The sequence below is a fragment of the Parasteatoda tepidariorum genome, chromosome 10 (assembly GCF_043381705.1).
Source record: "Parasteatoda tepidariorum isolate YZ-2023 chromosome 10, CAS_Ptep_4.0, whole genome shotgun sequence".
Lineage (NCBI taxonomy): Eukaryota > Metazoa > Arthropoda > Arachnida > Araneae > Theridiidae > Parasteatoda > Parasteatoda tepidariorum.
In genome coordinates this window covers 81,825,853-81,851,580 of record NC_092213.1, presented here as the reverse complement: position 1 = coordinate 81,851,580, position 25,728 = coordinate 81,825,853, and the positions used below count along the sequence as shown (strand labels likewise).

Below are 25,728 nucleotides of genomic sequence, written 5' to 3'. Positions count from 1 at the left end.
TCGATTTGGATGTTATGTTTTTATTGTCACAAGTGTGGAAAATCCCGCTTCTACACTGTAGCAAACGAAATTAAAGCTTCCATAGCTCGCTTTACAAACAATGGGTAGGCTTCCAAACGTTTTAAAAATTAGGAGTAGTCAGTGGACCCCCAAAATGTAACTCATGGACCCCTTAGGGGTTCATGAACCACAGGTTAAGAAACCCTGCCCTAGAGGTATGATTTGTTATGAGAACATGGAGGATTTTGAGACTCGACAGACTTAACGTGCATCAGTCACCATTTACTAAGAGATCACCATTTACTCACAACATAAGTCACCTCCAATGTGATAACCATATATATATGCTCTTAACGTGACATAGTTCAGATGGTCGCATGATCTAAGAAAGCGTCTAATATTTAAAAAAAATAGCCATAAATGTGAATAAATAAATACCTAAAATATTTAAGAAGTATTTGCTAAGTCCAAACCATGCTAGGTAAAGTGCATGCATTTCGCTTTAAAAAAATGGTGACAATTTAAGTATTTTTTTTTTAAATTTTTGCAATGAGAAAATCATTTGAAAGCTTTTTTCAGAATGAAAAAAGAGGCGTCAAATTTTTAAAAAATACACCTAGATGTGGAAAAATAAATACCCAAAATTTGTAAGAAGCATTTGTTGATTATAAACCATGCAACGTTAAGAACGAATAAACTTAATGGAGAACACTTTGCAAATTTTTTATAATTATTTGTAATATGGGATTAATTTGAAACTTGCTTCAGATTAAAAAATAAGGGTCAAATTTTTCAAAAATACCCATAGGTAGGAAAATATAAAATCCCAAAACTTTTATGAAGCATCTGTTTACTCTAAAAAATGCGATCATATGAACTTAATGGAGGACACTTTACGAATTTTTTTGATTATTTGTAATAAGGGATTCATTTGATTGAGGGATTACAAAGTAAGGGCCAAATTTTTCAAAAATACCCATAGATAGGAAAAAATGAGTACCCAAAAATTTTATGAAGCATTTTTTTATTCTACACCATGCGATCATATGAACTTAATGGAGGACACTTCACGAATTTTTTATAATTATTTGTAATAAGGCATTCATTTGAAACTTTTTTCAGATGAGGAAGTAAAGGTCAAAGTTTTCAAAAATATCCACATACATGAAAAAATAAATACCCGAAATTTCTAAGAAAAAGTTTTTTATTCTAAACCATGCAACGTTAAGATCGAATCAACTTAATGGAGGACACTTTACAAATTTTTTATAATTATTTGTAACATAGGATTCATTTGAAACTTGCTTCAGATTAAAAAATAAGGGTCAAATTTTTCAAAAATACCCATAGGTAGGAAAAAATAAATTTCCAAAACTTTTATGAAGCATTTGTTTACACTAAAAAATGCGATCATATAAACTTAATGGAGGACACTTTACGAAATTTTTAAAATTATTTGTAATAAGGAATTCATTTGAAACTTTTTTCAGATTGTAAAGTAAGGGCCAAAGTTTTCAAAAATTTCCACATACATGAAAAAATAAATACCCGAAATTTCTAAGAAAAAGTTTTTTATTCTAAACCATGTAACGTTAAGATCGAATCAACTTAATGGAGGACACTTTACACATTTTTTATAATTATTTGTAATATGGGATTCATTTGAAACTTGTTTCAGATTAAAAAATAAGGGTCAAATTTTTCAAAAATACCCATAGGTAGGAAAATATAAAATCCCAAAACTTTTATGAAGCATCTGTTTACTCTAAAAAATGCGATCATATGAACTTAATGGAGGACACTTTACGAATTTTTTTGATTATTTGTAATAAGGGATTCATTTGATTGAGGGATTACAAAGTAAGGGCCAAATTTTTCAAAAATACCCATAGATAGGAAAAAATGAGTACCCAAAAATTTTATGAAGCATTTTTTTATTCTACACCATGCGATCATATGAACTTAATGGAGGACACTTCACGAATTTTTTATAATTATTTGTAATAAGGCATTCATTTGAAACTTTTTTCAGATGAGGAAGTAAAGGTCAAAGTTTTCAAAAATATCCACATACATGAAAAAATAAATACCCGAAATTTCTAAGAAAAAGTTTTTTATTCTAAACCATGCAANTATAGAGGAGATTTTTTATATACTTATATACTTCTTATTTGTATTTATTTTTAGCATATTGCATTACAATGTTAACCCATTGATACAGGAGCGTAAAGAAATGCAAACCGGTTTCATCCGAGATAATTATAATTTTACTGATAATTATAATTTTCCTGATAATTATAATTTTACATAGAATCTTATAGTGCGTCTAATAGCATGGCCAGGGACTGTAAATACAATTAGGAAAAAAATTACAATTTTTAATAGCAGTGATATAATTGTTTCTTTAAAATTACATCGTCAATAACTAACTGACATTTGTAGAATTAATGTCTATATTCTTAAGCAGAAATTAAAAGTGAAGGGGAATGAATAGGCTATATCTTTTGCTTTTCATGTATTCCACTGTTAAAATAACTTTTATACCATAACTATCTTTTTTAATTAGTAAATCAATTTATTAAATTTTTAGACCTAAAATTCAAAATATTGAATTTTTATAATCTGGGAGCTAAGCAACAATTTTACGAGAGATCAGCCTGGAATTCGCCTAAAAATATTCTGTTTCTACTATTTAAGGTTATTTTTATTTAATCAATTAAAATTTTATAAAAAGCATTGCCTAAAAATATATATTTGAAAAAATACTTTGCCGAATATTTGGCTGAACATTCGACCGAGTATATGGTAAAATATTCGACAAATAGGCCGAATATTCTTTACATCCTTAAAATCCTAGTAATCCCTAATACTAGTAAGTAAATCCCAAAAATCCAACAATTTAAGCCCGGGGCAAAAATTTCTTTGGGGTCCCGTCTGCTTCTTTGCTTCAGTAATAAAGAACTGAACTTTTGAGGTTTTTAAATTTTTCCCCTCATAATATATAACAAGAAAATTGACTGAAATCTAAAATAGCTATACAGTACCCCCCCCCCCTTCTATGGTCACACGAAGATTTTCTGACAATTCTATGTTCATCATGTCGAATGCAATTTTCTGATTGTTAATTTTATCATCTAGCTGCGAAAAATCCATATCCCTGCTGACATTAGGGCGAAATTCAGCTAAATTTTCACAATCACAATGGTTTAATTAAACCAATCAGAAGCCTGCATTTTTGAAACATATCGCATTTTGCGATATGCAAAAATGCAGGATTTTGATTAGCCAAATTTATCCATCTTAATTGCGAAAATTTAGCAGATTTTCGCCCTCTAGAAAGCCATGGATTTACGAAATATAGATTGTGTTTTTACGATAGATTCATGAAGCAGCAAACATACAACTGACGGATTTTACACTGTACTGATATTTCGTTTTAAAAAAGTTCATTAAAGAAGGAAACGTAAAATAAACTTTCGATTCAATTTGAGGTCCACCTCTCATGTGGGGGCCTGGGGCAACTGCCCCGTATGCCCCTGCCTTAGCCAGGCTCTGATGGCTTGTCAATATGAATTCCGCATCAGGCTTGCACCCACCACAGTGCTGACGTAAAATATCCTCTGTGGTAGACCCCTAGCCGTCAGGCTAATCGTGAGGGTGTTTCGTGGTTTTCCTCTCAATGTAACACAAATGCGGGTAAGTTCCATCAAAAAGTCTTCCACGCAAATTTCTCCCGATACTTGTTCCAGGAGTTCCCTTTTCTTCTGGATTGGGTTCAAAATTACAGGAAAAAAAAGATTTTTAACACTTAAGGTTCCCCAGAAACGGTCTTATCTCTTATGCTTAAAGCACTTATTAATATATCCGAAGTATTTTAGTGAAATAGAGTATTTTAGTGATTGAATTCTTTCTGCATGCCATTATTTTTTTTACTTTATTGCACATGCCATTATTTTTTTTAAACTTTATTGTGCATGCCATTATTTATTTTACTTTGGCACAATGTCTTGAAACACGTGTATAAAAAAGAATAAGTAATCCAAAAATTGGTGGTTGGCGACGAATTTGGCGAAAATAAAAAGAGCGATATTCGGCAGGAGTGAAAAAAAAGAGGAAAAAAAAAATCTCTGGTCTTCAATTTACGCCGTGATAACGGTCATTTATTTTTACTCGGTTCTTCGTTGTCATGACTTAAAGTGTTCTCTTTTTAGAACTTAAGTGATCATTTACAACGAAGTGAGAAAACATACAAAATAAATAAATAAAGTCAATATCTATTAGATATTAAAGAAAAGAATATTTGAAATTGTTTGACTTTTCCTGTTTGGTAAGTATCGAATTTATAAACCTTCACTTTTAATTAAACCGAAAAATTTATTTATCCTTAATGAGAAAGGAAAATCTTTTCGGGTGACCCTTAACATTTAGGGGCGATGCGTACTAGGATGAGTCCGAGATCCCTAATAATGGGCTCTTTATTTGAAAAGGGGCAGTGGGCCTACTTTCCCCCTTATTTATTTATTTTTTCCCAAGATAACAGCATGCGGATAACGCACAATTATGCATAGAACTTATTTGAACAAAAATAAGTGAGCCATATTTTTATTAAATATTCTACATAATAAAACATTATTTTAAAATAATGGCGAGAACTTATCTTTGAAATAAAAGTAAATGCATAACTTAAATTAATGTTAAAAATATATAGAATTTCTTATTTTTTGCCTCTTTTTCCTTCAATGATATAAATTTTCTTATTCATAATGATCTTTAGAATATACAGTCCATGGCTAAATTATTAGACGCAGTATAAGATTCTATGTAAAATCTTAATTATCAGATGATACTTTACAGCTTTATTATTTTTCTGTGACTGAAACCGGTTTGCACTTGGTTACGTTACAGTAACAATTGGTTAAATTAGACGATATATAATATAAATTTGACGTAAAAGAATTGACGTCATTTGACGTGTTTTGTCAAGCATTATATTAGTATATTATAATAATTATATTAAATTATTAGACGCATTGTAGTGTTTTAATAATGACATGTTTTGCACGAGTTTATAGGCAATACTTTTTTATTTAAACATACATGTAATGGGTTTTTATAGAGGAGATTTTTTATATACTTATATACTTCTTATTTGTATTTATTTTTAACATATTGCATTACAATGTTAACCCATTGATACAGGAGCGTAAAGAAATGCAAACCGGTTTCATCCGAGATAATTATAATTTTACTGATAATTATAATTTTCCTGATAATTATAATTTTACATAGAATCTTATAGTGCGTCTAATAGCATGGCCAGGGACTGTAAATACAATTAGGAAAAAAATTACAATTTTTAATAGCAGTGATATAATTGTTTCTTTAAAATTACATCGTCAATAACTAACTGACATTTGGAGAATTAATGTCTATATTTTTTAAGCAGAAATTAAAAGTGAAGGGGAAGGAATAGCCTATATCTTTTGCTTTTCATGTATTCCACTGTTAAAATAACTTTTATTCCATGACTATCTTTTTTAATTAGTAAATCAATTTATTAAATTTTGGGCCTAAAATTCAAAATATTGAATTTTTATAATCTGGGAGCTAAGCAACAATTTCACGAGAGATCAGCCTGGAATTCGTCTAAAAATATTCTATTTCTAATAAAATATTATGTATGCATTATTAAAACATATATTAAATAACATACAAATATTAGCTTATTTATAAGCAAATAATTCGAAAAAGCAAAATGATTTGCCTTTTTAATTTTCTTTTAATTTTTAAATAACGTTGCATTTAAGATTATTTACATTAAAAAAAAATTTGAATTTAGAGTTTGAAAGTTAGTGTGGAAGTATTAAAATGTTTTAAAAAATTATGAAATGCAAAAAGTATTGTATCCTGTTTCGTAACTAAATATAATTAAACGTTTTGAAGCATTCAATTATTCATTAAATTTTATTGTTCGAAATATTCCAACACATTATAATTAGCATTATTTATAAAAGCTTTTATTTTGCATTTTATTATTTTACTTTTTATAAGATGAATTATTACTTTCATTTAAATATAATAGAATGTCTATGGGATACCTGCAAGTGACGTAGAGTCGATATATCGATCCTGATTAGTTGTTGAAACGTGGCATTTGTTTACGTTAGCAACTGTTCTTTCCATTCTATTTAGAGTAAGCCAAGTCCATCAAGCACCAATTCTTTTAAGTGACACATTCTATATCCCTACACAAAGATTTTTTCATAAATATTTCAATTTTTCCATTATATATTTCTTACTTGACAAAAAGGCAAGCACCAACTCATGTAGAACATAAACAAACTAGCTATGCATCGAAGTTGCCAGGTACACAAAACAAATATATATCACGGTAACAGTAAAATATATAAACACGTGTGCTAATCGAAGTTAAGTAAAAGACGTAGACGGAAAAGAATTATATTTCAACAAATTCGATGTTCGATACGGCACTGTTTGGAATCAACTTCACGTTAATTGACATTCTGACTTATGTGGAGAAACTTAGCTCAACTTTAACACGCCATTTTGCTTATAAACGATCAGCTGGAGCTTTTGTTATATGTCACATGTGTAGGTAATGTGATCTTCTTGAAGTGCAAGTACCCAATCAAAAAATTAATTCATAAAGTAATTTCTTTGTATTTAATATTTGAAAAGAATAAATTTAATAAAACAATTTATCGTCTGCGAGATTTGAAAGCCAAACGTTATTTACATGAGGAACAATGAAGAGCTATCTGAATGAAAATATACATTTTTTCTGCAGACGGTTTTTTCAGAAATTGCCCTATTATTGAAAAGTGTAAATTTTAATGATGTGCATAAAAATAAACCACTCTTTTTTTTGTAGATATTTTACCCAAAAATTTTGAGTCCCTTAAACGGAAATGATAGTTATTAATGATGTCAATAGAAAATATCCCATTTTTTACAGGTATTTTTGTCAGAAATATCAGTTGTCGGAAACTGTGTTGATTAATGACATTTTATAAATATATCCTCGTTCTTTATCTCTTTTCCCCCAGATATTTTATAACTAGAAGAAATATTGGGCCCCATCGTCGAAAAGTGTGTTTTTGTAGTAGCAGCATTCTGGAGCGAGCATTCAGAAGATTGTTCCACAGAGAAGGATCGCGGACGGTGAGTAAAAGAATATGATCCTAAAAAATATTCTTGTTATAGTGATTTTGCTTGACCTTCGGAGATAGGACTTTCAAATTCCTGTGTCCTTTACTAAAAGCACGTTCCTAATTTTAAAAAATACAAATTTCTACTTTAAAGATAAACATAAAAAAATTAATATTTCATAAAGGGATACCTGTAAGTGACGCAGTGTGTGTATCTCGATCCTGATTGGCTGTTGAAGCGTGGCAATTGTTTATCTTAACAACTGTATTTTCGTTTCTATTCTGAGTAAACCAAGCCTGTCAAGTATCAATTCTCTTAATTAAGACATTCTATATTTTTTTCACAAATATTTCAATTCTTCCACTGCATATTTTTTACTTAACAATCGATTCAATGCAAAATTCTTTTCTTTTTCTTTTTTTAACACAGAAAAAAAAAGTTTTATTAAATTTTGACTAAATAAATTTGCGTGCGCTATTATTTCATTTCACGGAATGGAGAATTACGCTTCTTAGGGACGCGTCGTAATTCATTTCGCATCCCTTTAACGATTTTCGGCGTATTTGACGCGTTATAGCTCCTTAGGGGAATCACTGAAATTAAAAAAAAAAGCAGTTTTATAATTTAGGTGCAACCAAAATTCTTCAAAAAGAATTTTCTTTTCCTGGTTTAGGCTTCACTGGGTTATTTTAACTAAAGTCCCGAATACGTTGCTTAAGTACCGACACGCCTGGTAGCTGCAACTCTCTTGTGACCGCAACTCTCAATGTGGAAGTTCGGAGTTAATGTAGTAACTCAATCGCCATTTATTAATGATTATTATTTTCATAGATAACTTAAATATTTCTATTTATTACCCATTGGCAAAATGGGTGTTCTTTTGGGTTTGATAGCGTGTACACCTTATTTGGACGTCATCACACTTTTCAACTGTGTTCTAAAGTAATTGTAAACAGTGCGCATGAGTCGCCATCATGCCTTGCTATGGCGACCGCTGCTGTTAGATAATTTTTTTTAGAATTCTTTTTTTTTCCTCATCAGCAGGCATTTTTAACGTGTTTACATAATAATAATATAAAGAAGGGTTCGAAGAACAGCCCGTCCGACGTTCCTCAGCGGTCAAAAATTCCCCGCAGAAACCGAATTTCTCAAATTCTACTTCCGCGCGGACGGCCATTTTCCCGTTAATGTTCATAATACATTTTAAATTTTTGTTATCTTACAAGAGTCTAGCGCCTCACTTCTAAAATGATCCTCCAATCTAGAAATACAGCAACATACTGCGTGTGGTGAAATTGATGTTTCCTTTGTCTGGGAGTACTGCAGCGGTTGAAAGGGTTTTTTCAGCAATGAACTTGGAAAAAGCACATTACGTACTGGTCTTAAACAAGAAGAGTTAAACGCAATTATGAACATCTACCTAAATGGAAAACCCCTTTCAGATTTCTGTGCAGAAACATATGTAAATCATTGACTTGATTGTGGAATTGGCAAACGTCATATTTGATTCATTTAAAAAACGCAGAACTATATATGTGAGTACTTTTACTTTCGTCACTTGTACCGCCGGTACAAGTAAAAAGTACGTACTTTTACTTGTNGAAGCGACGGGTTAGTTTCAAAGGAGGACGGGTACATTGTTGGACAAGCCGTCCTCGGGGACGGGTAAAATTTCTGAGTTCTTTCGAGCCCTGATATAAAGTATTCTTACATTCTTTTTATTATTAAATTTTAATTACTGTCTTATTGACGGTGATTTTAATATAAATATGAATACTGAAGAAGGAAAAGTATTTTGTGACGTCTTGAAACAAGTACATAGGCAGGATATGAAAACCAATCAGACGACAAACATCAAATTGATCACAGTTTTTGCAACCCATGATTTGAAATGTGGTGGCGTTTATTGGAGTTAATCTAGAAAAGAAAAAAAGAATTTGACCCATGGGCGATCGTAATAAAGTGATCACAATTTTTTTTAATAATTTTTCCTCTAATTATTTTTTCACTGAAATTATACATTTTATTTTTATTCTATTCAGTGAAAATCATACCTTATCTATAAGTTACAACTTTCTCCTTTCACCTTTTTATTTAATCTGCTATAACTTTTGTTTGTGAACTATTTGAAATTTTTTACTGTCAACTTTCTTATGCGGTTCTCGTGGTATGATTTGTGATTTGAATCATTATGAAGTCTATTAACAGTGTTCAAAGAAAAAGTTTTTTCCCCCCAATCGTTCTAATCTTTTTCTCTTTTTTTAATCAATACCAACTGTTATGCGGTCTTTTATAATAAACTGTTGCTGAAACTCCACGTACAATAAATTAAATTTAAAATGAAGTTATAATTAAAAGTTTAGATGCAAATAACTGTATGGAAAAATATTTTAAAATTGCTGTTTAATTTTTAAAATACCAAATTAAATAAAAAATGTGTTTGTCAATAAAAAATATAAACATGTTATAAATATTAAACCAATAAATTCACTTAAACAGCATTAATATGTTTTGAAGAATTTTACTTTTTAATTCATTACAAATATTTAATATGTCACACTAGTTTACTTTTAATTCTGGCAATAAAAACACTCAAATGTTTAAATGATATTAAAATCTAGTTTCAAAGATTTTTAACGAAAAAATTATTTAAGTTACAAACAATATTGGTAGTCTAGTTTCATTTCTTTCAGGTTAATATGTTCAATGCAATTTAATTGGTTAAACCTGTAATTTGGGGGGGGGGGCAAAAATAAACACACTTGCTCTATATAATTAATAAATAATATTATGTAAAATTTGAAACAAATAAATAAATTAATTAATTTCAAATTTGCTTACCAAAATCTGCTGTTTTCGTTTTGATTCCATTTATCTCTGCCAATTCTATACAGCTATACTTTCCGTTTTTGCTATCATTATTAATTTGAAAGTATGAAACAAATAAAGTTTTTTAAAAAAAAAAGCAAAAATGGAAGTAACAGATCTGGAGCAATGATACTTCACCGTTCAAACTAGCCACCAATATGGCGACTGTTTACCTAGTGATCGGCGACAGCCAATCTAAATCGACAACGTCACAAAGTAGTGGGTAAAAGAGTGACCTTAAACTGCCTTAAACTAGGTATAGTTCGCTCACCAGGAGTTCGCACTTGGCTCCGCCTTCATCACGTGGTATTCGTCGATAATATGTCGCTATTTTTGAGAGAAGGACGTGAACAATCCTAAACAAGGTTGCGATTTGGCGATCGTATGACAAAAATATTTGTTTCGCAATCCTTATGTGCATTTTTTAACATTAAATATTTCATAAATTTGATAATTTTTCTCTCTTTAGAGCGAATAGCTTGTCCTTTTTAGACATTTTGCTGCAATATATTTAATTACCTAGTGTAAAGAAAGCTATAATAGCAGATGATAAAGCAAAGTAAGTGACTGAAAAAGAGCTCACTGTTTACGTTTGGGGGCGCATTAAGGGTTGTCTCAATTTCAAGCGCGGAGACTTTTCTCCTTTTTTTCTCCCGCTCTGAAATGAACTCTTCGCCCGAGGAGGTGGAGTCAAGTGCCATCTCCTGGTGAACGAACTATAATCCGGGGCTTTAATTCCCACTGTCTGAGAAAAAATCCTATACGCGAATTCGGTTTTATTCGCTTCAATAGATAGGGATTAATTGCAATTGAAGCACATTTCCTGAAACTCAACGTTTTGATCAGTCAAAATTTTTCCTCGGGTAGTTGAAATCTTGAATGAAAAATACTTATAATTTTTAAGTCTTATTTACATTTCACATAATGAAAATAATAAAATGTTCTGTACTATAGAGCATAAAATATCTTTCAAGGAAAAAAAAAAACATTTCGAGTGTCTTTCCCCTTTTACATTTAGTTGACGATCATAAATTTGTCACAATTTCATTCAAAAAGTATTATTTCTAAAGATGACTTTTGAAAACTGTAATGACAGAAAACGTTGTAAAATACTTTGCGAACGGATGTCTCATAAAAACAATAAGAACTGGTTAAAAATATTTTCGGTTAAATTGAAAAGAAAATTTAATTTATTGTTCTTTGTTCGCCTCAGTGGCATTCTATTTGATTACGATATTCTTTCTTCTCTATTTTATTCCCATCTCTTCAACATGAATAAGGTAAGAGTTCTGTCTCTGTTCTTTGCCTGTTTATTTTCACAAAGCCTTAATTTTGAGATGACCTAGCTTAATTATTAAGCTCTTATTATTTTATAACGCATGCTACAACTTAAGTTCGAAAGCTGTTAATATGCTCATTACCTAGCTAGTTTGAGAATTAATTATTAGGCTCTTATTCTTTTATAACGCATGCTACAACTTAAGCTCGAAAGCTATTAATATGTACATTACCCAGCTAATTTGAGAATTAATTATTAAGCTCTTATTCTTTGATAACGCATGCTACAACTTAAGCTCGAAAGCTGTTAATATGCTCATTACCTAGCTAATTTGAGAATTAATTATTAGGCTCTTATTCTTTCATAACACATACTACAACTTAAGCTTATAACGCATGCTACAACTTAAGCTCGAAGGCTGTTAATATGCTCATTACCTAGCTAATTTTAGAATTAATTATTAGGCTCTTATTCTTTTATAACACATACTACAACTTAAGCTTATAACGCATGCTACAACTTTGGCTCGAAGGCTGTTAATATGATCATTACCTAGCCTATTTGAGAATTAATTATTAGGCTCTTATTCTTTTATAACCCATACTACAACTTAAGCTCGAGAGCTGTTAATATGCACATTACCTAACTAATTTGAAGATTAACTATGGTGTTAAGAGGACGCCATACCGAGGATGAAAATTTTCGTCCCAAATTCTCTTTCTCCTTCATTACAAATTTAAAAGAAAGGAAAAGTAAGTTTAGGCAAACCTTGAGTAAGTTATGAGGTTTCAATTACTAAAAAAAAATACTTCAAAATATTAAAAAGCAAACAAATTATTTGAAGAGAACTTGTTCATTAAAGTAGTGAAGTAGTCAATACAATTACAAAGTAGCTTGTAGTCACCATATTTAAAGAGACGTAGTTGTGGTTAACTACATTTGTAGCAATGTAGTTATAGTAAACTACAAAAAATAATGTAGTTTTTCCGACCACTGCCGTAACTTATCAATTAATATATTTGAAATAAGCATCAAGATCAAAATGGCGTTCCTAAAAATTGGGTGGTCTCTTTTATTTTGCGCTCAATCAAATCTATTTCTCCCAAAACCGATAATTCCAGTCACTGACAGATGATTATTCTCGATGAAATCTGTTTTACATGTCGTTCATAAAAAGGTGAAAAAGTATTTGAAAACTTCGAATTAGATAGGTAAAAGATGGCTGACATAGAAAAACACTTACTAAAAATAGAACTCTAATGCGAATATGGGATTTCTCATGGGATTCTCTGTGATTAATCGCTCTTTGGAAGAAAAAAATGGAAACACCTTTTCATGAAATCACTTTTCCGCTCTTCTGAATAATTTTTTACTTTAATTATTTGCACTTTCGTTTAGATGATAAAAGTAATTTGCATCTACAGTCCATGGCCCAATTATTAGGCACACTATAGGATTCTATGTAAAATCTTAATTATCAGTTGATACTATACAGCTTTATTGCTTTTACGTGACTGAAACTAGTTTACACTTGTTTAAGTCCGTGTGTAAATTGGTTAAAATTTGACGATATATAATATAAATTCGACGATTAGATAAATTAGACGATATATTATATAAATATAGAATATTTATTATATCAGGTATGATATTAGTATGCTATAATAATTTGACCAAATTATTAGACGCATTGTAGTGTTTTAATAATTACATGTTTTGCGCGAGTTTACAGGCAATACTTTTATATATAGAGGGTGATTCTAAAAAAATGGGGAAAATTTTAGGAAGTGATAGTACACACCCAGACAAAAAATTTTTATCAAAGAATGCATGGTCGAAAACAAAACCCAAAACCGCTAGAGGGCGTCAAAGTTTATGTTCTTATATGAGGCAAAAACACACAAAGAACGATGAAGTTAAGTTAAAAAAGCANGCCACTGTTTTGAACACTTATTGTAATCACATGCCATTAAATTTGCTTTTATAACTTAACTTCATCGTTCTTTGTGTGTTTTTGCCTCATATAAGAACATAAACTTTGACGCCCTCTAGCAGTTTTGTGTTTTGTTTTCAACCATGCATTCTTTAATCAAAATTGTTTGTCTGGGTGTGTATTATCACTTCCTAAAATTTTCCCCATCTTTTTAGAATAACCCTGTATATATATATATTTTTTTTTCAAAATGCCCACCTGTGTTAGCATTTTTCGTCAATTCAGGCATTTACAGGGCAGTTTTGTTGGCCTCTCTTTCAGGGGCACCCTATTAGGTGGGCCAATGTTGCTCCCACAGTAAAGACAGATAGAATAGCGAAGGAAAGAACATTCATGCCTTGCCCGGGATTCGAACCTACAGCCTTTCTGATGCAAGGGCAGTTCCATAACCCCTAAACAGGCCGGTCGGCACTTTTATATTTAAACATACATGTAATGAGTTTTTATTCAGGAGATTTTTTATACTTCCTATTTGTATTTATTTTATAACGAAATGCATTACAATGTTAACTATTTGATGCATCATCATCAATATCTCGACATCCCAGGTTGGGCCTTGGCCTTCTCAAGAAGTTTTTTCCAGGCTAACCTTTTCTTACTAGAGTTTTCCAATTTTTAGCTTTTAAGACCAAAAGGTCTTTCTCTAGGCCATCTATCGATTTCAAATTCGGCCTGCCTCTTTTTCGCGTGCCAACTGGTCTGGCATTGAAAACTCTTTTTGTGGTATGGTCTTCGTCCATTCTGATAACGTGGCCTGCCAATTTTATTCTTTGTCGTTTAATAAAGTTAATAATGTCAGGTTCATTATATGAGTGATAAAGCTCTAGATATCAATTGTTACACTAACATAAACAAGGGTAAACGGCTTTCAGCCACGTGAGAAAATAAAGCTGTATAGAGCATCACCGGATAATTAAGATTTTACATAGAATCTTATAGTGTGTCTAGTAATTTGGCCAGCGACTACATGTTCAATATTATGTAAAACAAAGGTGGATGCTTCCTGCTCTATTCGTCCTCTATAACTCATGATTGTTTCGCAAGCATTTTTGTTACAGAATGGATTGTTTTTAAATCAACCTGAAAATAACTTCTGAACCTCAAAATAGAGGATTATTCGCAGTCTGGAGAATATAGTCCCAGTAGTTTAAGCAGGAGAGTGATCGAAAGTTTTGACCCCCATAATCTTAATTTCAATTTTTGCTTACGACGTCATATTTCGTAAAAGTTTTGCTCGCAAGTAATAAAATTCGTTTATTCGAGAAAAATTCCACGTAAAAAATGATTTTTAAGAATTAATTTTCAGCTTTAGTTTTTTTACTTAATAATTGAAGAAAATGTTTGAATTGTTAGCTATACAGATTTTTAAATCATTTGAAACGCCATTAATTTTTATAGTTAATGCTAGAACTTTGAACCATTAAGATTGAATCGTAATACTTGAAACTACGATCATTCGATCAAAAGTTATATTTTCTTTTATTTTGTGCGCGGTGCATTACTAAATATAGGGTCAAAACTAAAAGTAGAAAAAATCATCTTGAAGAACCAAAGAAGCGCCACAAAACTAATAATTCGATTTGATCCTCAAAAATGTAAACAAAAATGATCCTTCGAAAATGAAGAAGGTCTAAATTTAAGTCTGTCAGCAGGAATTCGATTGCTAAGAGAGAAAAGATCGTCTGCCTTTTGATAGTGTGGATCAAATCAAGAATGAAATTTCTATATCGGTTTAAGATATCGGATCAATACTTTCGGAATGTGTTCGTTTATTGCACATAAAGAACTACCTTCATATTTTCTAACTGGAACGCAATTTTTCTTTTTATGTATAAAATTTCATAAGATTCTCTATTGTATTACTGAGTTTGCGAACGAAATAATAAAGGTTTAATTGGGACACTAAATTTTTCAGCTATAAGCAGAACCCCTTTTTTCCATTATAGCTTCATTTGTGTTGTTGACAGTAAATTGAAAAGTTCTTCTCTTTCAAAAAATGGAATTGAATCGTGAACATTTTCGTGCCATTATTTTTCATAACTTTCGACGTGGATTGTCAAGACAAGAGTGCTTCGATGAACTTAATTCTTTATTCAGCGATAAAGCGCCATCCTACAGCACTGTAAAAAATTGGTATAACGAATTTAATCGTGGTCGATGTTCGATCCAGGACGAATCCCGTGCAGGTCGTCCAAAATCCGTTGTTGTGCCAGAAAAGATCGATGCTGTGCGTGAACTGATAAAGCAAGATCGTCATGTGACATACCGTGAGATAGAGGCGTCTTTGGACATTAGTATGACTAGCATCAATAAAATATTGCATGAACATTTGAGCGTAAAAAAAATTTGTTCGCGTTGGATCCCGCATAATCTGACAAACGCTCAAAAAAAGGCTCGTGTCGATTGGTGCAAGGAAATGTTGGAAAAATACGTTCAAGGTACATCAAAGGCTGTGTATAACATCTACACAGGTGACGAATCATGGATCTATGCATATGAGCCGGAAACAAAACAGCAATCAACTGTATGGGTCTTCCAAGACGAGGCAAAACCAACAAAAGTTGTTCGAGGAAGAAGCACATCGAAACAAATGATTGCCTGTTTCTTCGGCATTAACGGTCATGTGGCAACAGTGGCGTTAGAGCAACGCAGGACGGTCAATTCTGAATGGTACACGACCATTTGTTTGCCAGAAGTCATCGGAGAAATTCGAAAAAAGCAGAAGAACAGGCGAATCATTCTTCATCATGACAATGCGAGCTCTCACACATCGACTCAAACAAAGGCATTTCTGACGGAGCGAAAGATCGAACTGATGGGTCATCCGCCGTACAGCCCTGATTTGGCACCCAATGACTTCTTCTTATTCCCACACATCAAAAATAAATTACGTGGACAACGATTTTCGACCCCCGAAGAAGCGGTTGATGCATTCAAAACGCATGTTTTGGAGTTACCTCAATCGGACTGGAAAAAGTGCTTTGAAAATTGGTTCAAACGCATGCAAAAGTGTATTGATCATCATGGAGAATATTTTGAAAAACAATAAAACCAATTTCGATCCTACATATTTGTTTTTTCATTATTAGGCCAGAAATATAAATAGCAACCCTCGTAAAATCTCTCTTTTGAATGAAAGGCGTTCTTTCGATTTTTTGAACATCAAAAAATTGATAATACAATCCTGTTTAGATTTTCTAGAAGATTATAACTAAAGATTCTTGATTTTACTTAGGTATTTAACGATCTTTATCAGGTATTTATTTACATTCTATTTTATTTATAAATTACTTATTTAAATGAATACTTTATTTTTCAGCAATTTCATAATTACATGTTACAATTCAGAAGTTTTGTTTTAAAGCACTGGTATAAAACATGGCAGCGAAAATTTAAGGAACATTTATTTTAGGGTCATTATTGATGGTTTAATAGTGGCTTTTCCTAAATTTTTTTTTATTGCATTTATTTAGAATTGTTAGATAATCAATATCCTAATCCTTACTATTTTCGATTTGATTTCTTAATGATGATGATCTGATAACTATTAGTAATAAATAAAATTTTCAATGAAATTCTGAATAATTTAGTTGAAACAATATATTTTTGAGTTAATGAGATTTGATAAATACTAGAAATTCTGAGAAGTATTATGTGTGAGATAAATAACTTCGTCGAAATAATATATTTGTCAAGTTTACACGAACTGATTTATACGCTCATACTGCTGATTGGAGAACTGGGGGTAGTGAGTTCGATCCTGGTAGTCGACGAAACAACCGGCGTGTACACGCTGCAAGGTGCACATTAAGTCCGTCGTGACATAAAGTCCTCTCGTGGGTTGAGGTGTGGAAGTTTGTAGAACCACGTCGTCTGACCAAGGTCTAAATTCCTACAATGCCTGCCTACAATGCTAGGTGCTTGATCATAATTGGTTGATGTGTGTATTGATTAATTAATGAAGAATTATTTACTACATTTAGTTTATTAGATAATAACTTCATATTACAACCGTCGTTGAACAGCCAACCTAATTTTTGGGCTTTCGACTACTAATGTTCAAATACGTAGCCTTGTAATTCTAAGCCCAATCCAGAAGACAAGGAAACTCCTGGATCAAGTATCGGGAGAAATTTGCCTTCGCGGAGGATTTTTTGATGGAACGTAACCCGCATTTGCGTTACATGGAGAGGAAGACCACGAGAACCTCCCACGGTTAGCCAGACCGCAAGGGGACTCTAACCCATGATCCGTCTACCGCTGAGGATATTTCATGTCAGCATTGTGGTTGGTGCTAGCCGGATGCGGAATTCACATCGACCAGCCATCGCTGAGATTCGAACCCGGTTAACCTGATTGTAGGGCTAACGCTCTATCCCCTGAACGTTCTATCTCTATCCATGTAATGCAAATGCGAGATAGTTCCATCAAAAAGTCCTTCGCGAAGGCAAATTTCCTCATTACTTGATCCAGGAGTTCCCTTGTCTTCTGGGTTGGTTCAAATTTACAAGGCTACGGAGTTGAACAATTAGGTCGGCTGTTCAACCACGATTATAAAAGATTAAAAAACTATGCTAATTGGTTCGTGCAAACTATATTTCAAGTTACGAAATCAGACACAAAAACGTATTTTCACTGAATAAATGAAACTTTCTTTTTTCGAAGTATTCAGATTTTTGACTCTCATAATATAATGAGTAGAATTGGGAAAATATGATCCCAATAAATAAAAAAAGGTGAAAAAAATTAATATAGCATCAAAAGTTTGGACTCTTCAATGCATTAACTTTGAACTTTAATTTCATTTTTTTTTTTACTTTCTTCCAGATCCATCAAATTCAAAAATAAGGATTCATTAAAAGAGTGTTCAACATGTTTAATCAGAAAATTTTCTTTGAAAAAAAAGTTATGCTTATTCAGAGGAATTGCGTTTTTGTGTCTGATTTCGTAATTTAAAATATCGCTTGCACTGGCTAATTATTACATTTAAGGTTAGGTCTTTAAATCATTAGGATTGAATTCTAGTAAACTCCGTATTAGTCTTATTAGGAATCCTAGTAATCCTAATACGGATTTTTTATCCGATCATTAGATCAAAAATTATTCAGTGTTTTTTTTCTCCACGCACTATAATATAAGAGACTGGATTAAAATTCGCACAAGAAGAAATTTTGGCAAAGACATAAGTTTTTTTTTAAAAAATTAAAAACTGACATATTTATTGATTTATAAAGTATGCAGTACAGAACTATGTACAAAAAGCATTTCGGGATAGTGACCATAATGGGTTTACTAGAATCGTCTGATGCTCGAAAAAATCGGTGCGAAATCGGTCGATTTGTCCCTGAGAAATCGAATTTTAAATATATGACTTGAAAATTCGATTTCAAGCGAACTCTAAAGTACGTTTATGTGCCTGATTTCGTAATTTAAAATATCGTCTGCATTAATTAATTAGCATATTTGCGGTTATCCCCTCAAACATTAAGATTGAATCCTAGAACGTGAACATCGGATCCTAGATTAAAAGTTATTCAGGGTGGTCCGTTTTTTGTTTGTTTTTCGCCCTGTACTTTATTTTCCAGAGGATATAAAAAAGCATTGATCACTTAAATCATAAATATTTGATAATTTCATAGCATTTCCTAAATCATTGTTGAGAAAAGCATAGAGTTTGACAGTTAAAGGAACAAATTCGTAAAGAGTGCTTTGGATTAAAGAACTATTCTATATAAACATGAATTAAAACTTCCTCAATATCTCCTCCTATTTAAACAAGCCAATTTTTTTTTATTCAAAATCATTTTGAATATTTTTGTCAAAATTAAGTTCTCCAGTTAAGCTTGTCATTTAAAAGTATCGAAGTAATGACTACATTCGAAAGTAGTTCGTAATCGCTGCAATTTAAAAAAGTAATTGTCGTTAACTACAATTGTAATAAAGTAGTTGTAGTTGACTACGAAGAAAATGTAGTTTTTCTTGATCTCTGACCAAAATATATTCCGAGAATATATTCCAAATATATTCGTCAAAATACTTTCCTGGTAAAGTAATTCATTCTTTCCTCCTCTCTCACACTCTACTCCTAGGAGGGGAATTAAATTATCATTGATATTTGAGAGTTGTTTATCTTTTAATTGTCTACATTTTCAAGTAGCGATTGGAAAGTTTTTGTAGATAATAATTGAATAACAAAAAGATTGCTATGCTGCTGATATCAAAGTCAATCCTAAATTCAAACGAATTTTTATAGTATATGTGTTTTTTTCCCTTACTAATTTTCCACTCTTTTTGTTCACTAATTGGCATGCATGGTAACGTTATAACGCTTATTTATTTATTTTTTTAATTCTGTGTGCTAATTGTTTGTTTACAAATCGTTATTTATAGATATAATGATCTTTTGCTCAGTGCAATTTAGTTGAGTCTCTCTGTAGCCAAATTTTTAATCGGGGCATCAATTAACCCCTAAGTAGAATTTTTTCCAGCTATCTGCGTCAAACCTCTCTAGCACTAACATCTTTCTGCAAGATACTTTTAATAATAACAAACATATATGTTACTCATTTAAAATAACAAAAACGCTGTGTTTATATGAAAAAACTAAGTAATTTTTTATAATTGAACATGTAATAATTTTTATTCTAATAGTATGGGTGCTATTCTCGCATTTGTCGCTCTAATAGTGCTAATACAATCGAAACATGTACATCGATTACTTATACTATCGGCGTAAATTGAGCCCGTCAAAAAGTGATTATGTAAATGCATGATTCAAATATTGGGTGTAAATTTTTGTAGAAAAGAAAAAAAAAATTTTTTTTCAAAATAAAAATCTTTCTGCAAGAACTCTTTAGGGACAGTGTCGCCATGTCTCTGCCATGGGGCAATTAACATTCAAAATATTCTCCATATAATGAACTGGTTCTCTCAATGTAATGAAAGACTCCTATGTTTTCAATTTCAGTCTTTGTTGAAAATGTGCGCGATTCTATTTGCAGCTCAATTTTAAAATATGGAGATTTTTATGAAAAATTATTATCGTATCACATAAATTGTAAAGCAATGTAAAGGTGGTGAAATTATACAATATAAACTTATGTTTATACCAGATCTTATTATTCTCAAAAGTTGATATATTGTCTTTTCGTTTGAATACATTATTATGATTTTGAAAAATTAATTATTTAAAATAAAGTTCGAACATGTATTAGTTTCATTCTGAATTGGAAGTCAAAACTATATTTTTGAACTTCATCTTGAAATCTTGACTTCAACTTTCTTGAAATCTTGGCGTTTTTTTTAACTCCATCTTGGAATCTTCGTAACATTTACTTAACTACAAAATTCTTTAACCTCCGTTTTGACGTTTAACTGTCGTTTTGATAAGTTTCACTCAAATATATTTTATAAGCCAACAAACCGGATTTATTGAATTTTTGAAACAAGACAAAAAGAAAAAATTTTAATTACTCACCTAAAAATTTTTTTTTAATAAACGCTTGAACTATATTTGTTTAGAATGCATGTTTAGGTAAATGAAGATTTTCTTTTAAGAAATTGAATTGTCTAAGGATTCAAATCTTTTGATTCCATGACGTTTTAAAAATTATAATTTCTGAGGTGATTTTTAAAAAATTTTTTTAATTCTCTTGCCGCATAAGATATACTATCTGGAGTCTACTTGTTATAAAAATTTTTTTTTTCCATATGACTTTTTTAACGTAATATCCTTTTTTTTTTTAATTAAGTTGATGGAAATAATTCGCAACTGAAATTCAAAGATAGCTCCTTTTTTAAAAATAAGTTTAAGATGTTCCTTCTAGTTAACTTGTTCGTGTTAACTACAATCGCTTAGCGTCAACGGTATTTCAAACTTGCAGATATATTAAAATATAAAGCGTAGAGTTTTTTTTAACTGACATTGAACAGCCTAACCAACCGTGGGTTCAGGACTTCTAATATTCAACTCCGTAGTCATATAATTTTGAACCTAATCCAGAAGACAAGGGAGCTCCTGGATCAGCTCCTGGGAAAAATTTGCCTCATCTTTTTGATGAAACTATCCCGCATTCGCGTTCATGGAGAGAAAAAATCACGAAAACCTCCCACGGTTAGCCTGACTGCAAGAGGACTCTAACCCATGATCCGTCTAGCACTGCGGTCGGTGCAAGCCGGGTGCGGAATTCGAATCGACTAGCCATCGTTGGGATTTGAACTCGGTTCACCTTAATGGAAGGGGAGAGCTCCATCATCTGAGCCACAAAGGCTCAAAATGAAATTATTTTAGATAATTCGCAACTGAAATTAAAAACTTACAAATATTTTATTTTATTTTATATCCGACGTTGAACGACCGATCCCAATTTTCGAATTGACGACTACTAATGTTCAACTCCGTAGCCTTGACATTTTGAACCCAATCCAGAAGACAAGGGAACTCCTAGATTAAGTATTGGGAGAAATTTACCTTCGTGGAGAACTTTTTCTTAATGGAACTAACCTTCATTTGCGTTACATGGAGAGGACGAGAACCTCCCACGGTTAGCCTGACTGTGAAGGAACTCTAACCCATGATCTTTCTACCACTGAGGATATTTCACGTCAACACAGTGGTCTGTGCAAGCCAGATGCGGATTCGTATCGACCAGCTCTCACTGGGATTCGAACCCGGTTCGTCTCATTGAAAAGCGAACGCTCTATCCCCTGTGGCATCGCGGCTCAAACTTGCAAATATATAAAACATATATGGATAGGAATACTTAGATTTGATCCTTTTGTGTGATTTTTTTTTCGCGCGGGTCACATACTATGAAATGCCAAAACTTGGCGATTATTTTGGCGCAGGTACCGACATAGAAATCTTCTTCCCAACTGTTCTTATCATGTAATTTTAGTAATTTTTCACAAAAATTAAGTAATAAAAAAAAAGCATGCACACTAGAAGTTTCAAATTATCTGGGTAAGGTTAAATCAAATAAGTAAGGTCAAATTATCTGGTTTTTTATCTGGGTAAGGCGTCCTCTTAAGAAACAAAAACTTATTTAATTCTGACGAATCGAAGGCGTAATTCCAGCGCATCAAATTCTTTTTGACTACTGAAACAGACACGAATAGACGATTGAAACATTTTCAGTGCATACGACAGCGATTGTTAGAACAGTCGTGAATTGGGTCGTAAATCGACAAATATCAATGAATTGTTTCGATTTCAAACGTTGCTTGCTATTGAAAAGAAAATGATTCTGCTAACTTTTAAAGGAAAATACCACTACTATTGTTTTTTTTTAAAATGTGAATAAAAGCATTTTTAACACTACTTTTATGTGCGTTAAAGTATTTTTCAAACAATAAATAAAAGAAATTGTTTGAAAATTTATGGCGTGAATGATTGATGATCAGAGGTATCCTCGCAAAAGCCGGGTGAATCATTGTTTACTTTTTAAACAAAAATAAATATTAGCATTTTTAACGTATAGTCCCTGGACGAATTATTACACGCACTATGTTCTATTTAAAATCTTAATTATCAGGTGATATTATAAAAACTTTATTGTTTTTACGTGACTGAAACCGGTTTGTACTTGTTTAAGTTCGTGTATCAATTGGTTAACATTGTAACGAAATACGTTCAAAATAAATACAAATAGGAAGTACTATATTGAAAATCTCCTGAATGACAATCCATTACATGTATGTTTTAAATATAAAAGTATTGCCGATAAACTCGTGCAAAACACGCAATTATTAAAACACTACAGTGCGTCTAATCACTTGGTCTAATTATAACAATTTAATAATGTAATACCTGATATAATAAATATTCTGTATTTATGTAATATATCGTCTAATATATTGAATCCTCCAATCTATATTATATATCGCCTAATTTAACCAATTGATGTCCGAACGTAAATAAGTGCAAACCGGTTTCGATCGCATAAAAACAATAAAGCTGTATAAAAGTTAAAAATGGAGAGAAAACATGAAAAATAATAAAAGATTAATGAAAAGAGAAGAAAAAAATTATTAAAAATAAGTTCCTTAATTTCAGTGTTATCTGTTCCTATGCACCAACTGAAGATAAAACAGAGGAAGAGAAGGAAATTGGCTGGAAATGTAACTGTGTTTTAATAACATTTAAAAATAATAATGATTATTGTTATGCTCGCCTGTTTGTACCTATTTTGATGACAAAGGGAAAAAAGAATATGAAAATAAGTAATATAAAAGCGTAAATATACCCCACTTCTGTTACTTTACAAAAGCTGCACTTTTTCAGTGAATTGGAGAATGTTTTAATTTCTTTCTAGTATAAAAAAACTAACCATTAATGTATAAAAAAAACAGTGAAAAAATATTGAAAATCTATTAACATTTCTTGAATTTCCAGAACTACTATTCTTTCATAATATTATTATATGTTTTTAAATTATTGCATGTTTGTGATTTAAACTGCTTCGAGGCAATTCTGTTTATCACATTTTTAGTTTCGATTTTTAAAAATATTATTATTATTTTTTTTTCAGGATCATTCTCGGCCCAATTTGACTACTAGTCAAATAACAGGTAAATATTATTTACAATGAATTATTATTTTAATAAACAAACGAAATATTTTTTTTTTAAAAGACACTTGCAAGCCGATAACACAGCTTAAAGACTCAAAATGAAAAAACTAATGTTAAAAAAAAAGTGGACACTATGAATAATTTTTGATATAATAATCGGATTTTCACATAAACATAGAGATACCTAAATCTTAAAATGCTACGCTTGAATTTTGATCTGAAATTATCTGATTATCTAGTTAGATATTCTGATTAGATTATATATTTCGAAGAAACTGATTAGATATTTAGAAGTTTCGATCTATCCATTTATAAGAACTAACAATTTATTTCATTTTTTTTTTCTTTTCAGGCTTAAGTTTCAAATTAAATTTAAAAATACGAATAAATTATGAAGATTTTTTTTTATCTATCCTATATTACAAATTTTATATGTTTGAGTAAGTCATATTATTGTAATAATAAGTTTAATCTGGGTTGATATATTTTAGAGACATTTATCGAATAAATCTTTCACCTGATATCAATTTAAACCTCTGGGGGTACTGAATTGGAAAGCGATCGTTCTCTGGTTCTAGTCAAAATTACGATCTGTGGATGAATGAATAGATATATGAACCCTATAAACGGGTGTGGCAGAAGTCGATTTCTTAGCCAGCTGGACCATACTAAGATAAGATATTGCACACGGCCTTGGAATGGAAAACTAGAGTTCGATGTTGTAAAGAACGGTATGCTACTGATCTAGCCCAGGTCTGGTCATAGGTTAGTCCAACTTGCGCTATTAGTACGAAACTCAGTCTCACAAGCCTTAAAACATTAAAAAATTTGCGCGAAAGCATATATTCCCTCAATTTTATAAAGTTTTAACATTCCCTTTCTTACATTCTAACATTACATTCACATTGTATTCTAAGTTTATTTTTCAACGACCAATTATTAAAGAAAAATGTTTTTTTTTTTTCAGAGTTGAAGGCTGCTTTCGCAATGTTAGACCGAAATCAAGATGGCCGCATCAATGAAACAGAATTAAAAAGTATGCTGGAAAAATTAGGAATCAGTCTGACTGATGAAATGATTGCTAAGCTTATCGAGGAGGCCAGCAAGACTGGTAAGTTGTTTTACTGTATTTGCTTCTCAAGTGGCGCAATCTGCTGAAGCGGAATTCTCATTGACTAGAGTTTTGTCTACGGTAAGAACTCCCCCTGCCACAAAGTCTACTGCAATGGTAACAAGAATAGCGCATTTCAGAGAGGGTAGCTTCTCTTCACTCTAGGGCTGTCACAATAGAACGCAGAAAAAGATTCCCTTTATATCGCAGATCCAAACCAAAACCTGTCCTAAACAATGACCGCGCACACGTACTTGAAATAGTTATACCTAGGTACCATAGTCATCGTCCAGGCGAATGGCAAGGGGAGTTCTTACTTTAGACAAACTATATGAATGGTTGACTGAATGTAAACAATAACCAGCATCCTAAAACCGGAAGAAATTTAGAAAACTTCCTGTGTATCCCTCCGCCTACGAGGCGATGTGTGAACAGGCTTAATATTCTTAGGAAGTTCTATTATTGTAATTTGTGTTTTAATTTACCCGTAATTTTACTGTTCATAAGAGTTTTCTGTCATTTATAAATTAACAGATCGCGAACTTACAACAAATTAAAGAAAATTAAAATCAAGACATAAATGAAGTGTAAAGGTCTGGTTTCTTAGGACAAGCGCCTTATCTGGGCGTCAGCGGGACGTCAACGTCCCGCTGACGCCAACAAAATACTGGTTTGTTAGCTCAAGGCCTGGTTTCTTAGAACTAGCGCCTTATCTGGGCGTCAGCGGAAAGTTGAC

The 25,728-nt window shown here is 31.7% G+C and overlaps 1 protein-coding gene across 3 annotated transcripts in view; it reads left to right on the top strand.

Annotated features, from left to right (window-relative positions):
- Nucleotides 1-6,914: 6,914 nt before the first annotated feature.
- Nucleotides 6,915-25,728, top strand: part of LOC107454299 (calcium-binding protein E63-1) — a 26,600-nt gene continuing 7,786 nt past the window's right edge. The window contains exons 1-4 of one of the 3 annotated variants that reach the window (XM_043053032.1): nt 6,915-6,976; nt 7,068-7,182; nt 23,840-23,879; nt 24,849-24,992. In XM_043053032.1, the coding sequence (XP_042908966.1) occupies nt 6,930-6,976; nt 7,068-7,182; nt 23,840-23,879; nt 24,849-24,992 (346 nt within the window). In that variant the 5' untranslated portion in view covers nt 6,915-6,929. Of the gene's footprint in view, nt 6,977-7,067; nt 7,183-11,268; nt 11,319-23,340; nt 23,430-23,839; nt 23,880-24,848; nt 24,993-25,728 lie in introns of those variants that run through there. The other 2 variants (XM_043053034.2, XM_043053033.1) reach the window with 2 other exon arrangements.